We start from the raw sequence: 2,531 nt of genomic DNA, 5'->3' as shown, positions 1-2,531 counted from the left end.
AACTGAGGGTCCTGTTCCAATTTTTATTTTGCCCATTCTGCAAATTCTGTCCGCTGATCTGGGTCGTCCTCGTTGAGATGCTGCAGTAGCTGGAGTTTGTAAGGGTGCCATTTGTGAGTAGCTAATATCCGCCGAAGGGATGTTCGACTAATGCCACTCTCCAGTGACATGCGGCGAGTAACTGTAGCCGACTTCTAAATGGCCACCATGGTCACCACCCATCTTGAGGAGTTTGCCCCTCACATATACTAATGTGCCACAAACAGGACTTTAATTACGGTGTATCCATATAAATGGCCCACCCTGTATACATCTGCTCCACTTGTGTGTTATGTTGCTTCTCTTTCTTTTTCAGACATGCCAACCAATCTCTTATCCTCGAACAGCTCTCTTTTTCAGCCAAACCATTCCCTGGTGATATCTAACCATCTTTTAGAAATCAACTGCTTCACCACCAGACCCGGTTCTTTCATCTTAATGGCATATCTCACCTTCAACGTCCTCCTCTTTCCTCTCTGGATCCTCATCCTCTATCATGGTCTTCAGCAGTGGTGGAGAAAGCGCTGCACCTCCTCAGCAGTCACAATGAGTCACTCTGACAGCTTCACCTATCACATGGCCGTCATGGAACTGATTTGTAACTTGGGATGTATCTTCACCATTTATGGTATCTATTCATATGATTCCAGCATAATATTTATGGGGTTCAGTCTTATTCATTTTACCTGGTTAGGAGAGACATTCTTCCATATCCTGACATCTGTGGAGCACTATCTGGCTGTGCTTTATCCCATCACCTACGTTAGTCTGAAATATGAAAGAGGGGTCAGAATCAGAAATGTCTGCATTGTCTGCATTTGGCTGCTTTGCTGTGTGGAGACAGGTCTGGTAAAGAATATGTATGTTCTCCTAAAGGTGATATTGTGCCTTGTTATGTTATGTTTCATCATCAACTCCTTCTGCAGCCTCTCTGTTCTCTACGTTTTGATCCGTCCAGTCCCAGGAGAGCAGAGTGCAAACAGGGAGAGGTCAATCAAACTCAGGGCATTCTACACTATTCTGGCCATACTGGGAGCACAGGTGGTGAGGTTTGTGGGGGGTCTATCTTGGGCTGTGGTCAACATGTCAGCCGGAGCAAATAAATGTATTGTAAATACATCCAATATGTGGTTTAGTGTTCCCAGCACTCTGGTGTTACCTTTGCTGTTTCTTTACAGAGAAGGCAAGTCTTTGTGCTGTAAGAACAACAACCAGTGACTCAGAAAATCACTTAAGGTAATAAGAAAATAAAGATGTAATAACAATGATAATATTAATTATAATATAATAATATTTACTAAAATAACTGAAAGGTAATAAAAGCATGCAAATCCAAAATGATAGCATGTTCTTGTTTTAGCTGTACATATTTTGTTTGGGAATGTATAATAAAAAGGGATGTCTCATGACAGCAACCATCTGCCATAGTTAGAATATATAATGTACAACTCTTGTCTGTAGCTCTAAAATTTTAAAGAAATAAAAGGTTATTTAAACAGTTTCTAGTTTGGTCTTGTGAGATTATTATTCTAAACGTATGGTATCTTATACCTAGAATCAAGGTAGTTAAATTATGTTAACAGCTGTAGAACATAAATATATCCCTTAGTCTAGATTGTGTGCAAAGTATGTAGCTTAGTTTCCCTTATATTTTTAGGTTAAAAGAACATGACCATTTTTGTAGTTTGTTAGACAGGTGTTCCATTATATTTTTGGGGTTGAAAGAATGTGACCATCTTTGGATTCTGTTAGACATGCAATTGATCTGCTGTGAATGTATTACACTGTTTTCTTGACATGTCAGACTGCTAAATCATGAAGAGAATGTTGTGTGCAGAGGACCTTGTGCCGATAATAGAAGAAACAGACCACATTCCATGCCCCCACCTTTATAGAGGGCAGAAAGACAGGGAGCCGAGGTCATAACTTAGGCGCCGTGACAGAGAAAGAATGTGAATGTTTAGGCTTTTACAACTAGGTGGGGGCCAGTAGAGGGTATAAGAAGCTGTGTAACCCATCACCATTTTGAGATTTGCTGTGACCCTCTTCATGCATGTCTCCCCATCCGGATGGCTTATGCTCATTGTATGGAAATAAATGGTTGTTGATTGAACATTTATACACCGAGTATTGTCCTTCCTTCAGCCCAAAGATTCAAAGAATTGGGAGATTTTAACAGTCTTCAACTACTCTTTGCACGTAAATCTGTGTATACACATAATAAAGGAGATTTTGGACTTTTAATATCTGTGTGTTTTTATTTTTTGTGATGCTTGAGCTGAAGCTGGTGAATAAATCAAGCTATATATTTCCAGCATATTCATTGCTTAAAATCAAGAAAATTACAACATTTGAGGCTACTCTATGTCTTCTCTATGAGGATACACTCCCACTCACAACACTATTCATTAAATGCTAACAACTGGCTCCTGACAGAGACATATAGAGCTACGGATATGTAGTAAATATGCTATTACCTGAGTTTCCTCTTA

General features: G+C 39.7%; 1 protein-coding gene across 1 annotated transcript; it reads left to right on the top strand.

The window, feature by feature from the left end:
• Positions 1-357: 357 nt before the first annotated feature.
• On the top strand, positions 358-1,257 carry LOC148103930 (uncharacterized). The gene has a single exon (XM_087839225.1). It carries the CDS (start codon positions 358-360, stop codon positions 1,255-1,257), a length of 900 nt encoding a protein of 299 aa, XP_087695351.1.
• The last annotated feature ends 1,274 nt before the right edge of the window (positions 1,258-2,531 follow it).

The sequence above is a fragment of the Neolamprologus brichardi genome, chromosome 3 (genome assembly GCF_056152115.1).
Source record: "Neolamprologus brichardi isolate AB-2024 chromosome 3, ASM5615211v1, whole genome shotgun sequence".
Lineage (NCBI taxonomy): Eukaryota > Metazoa > Chordata > Actinopteri > Cichliformes > Cichlidae > Neolamprologus > Neolamprologus brichardi.
This window is presented reverse-complemented; position numbering and strand designations above follow the sequence as displayed.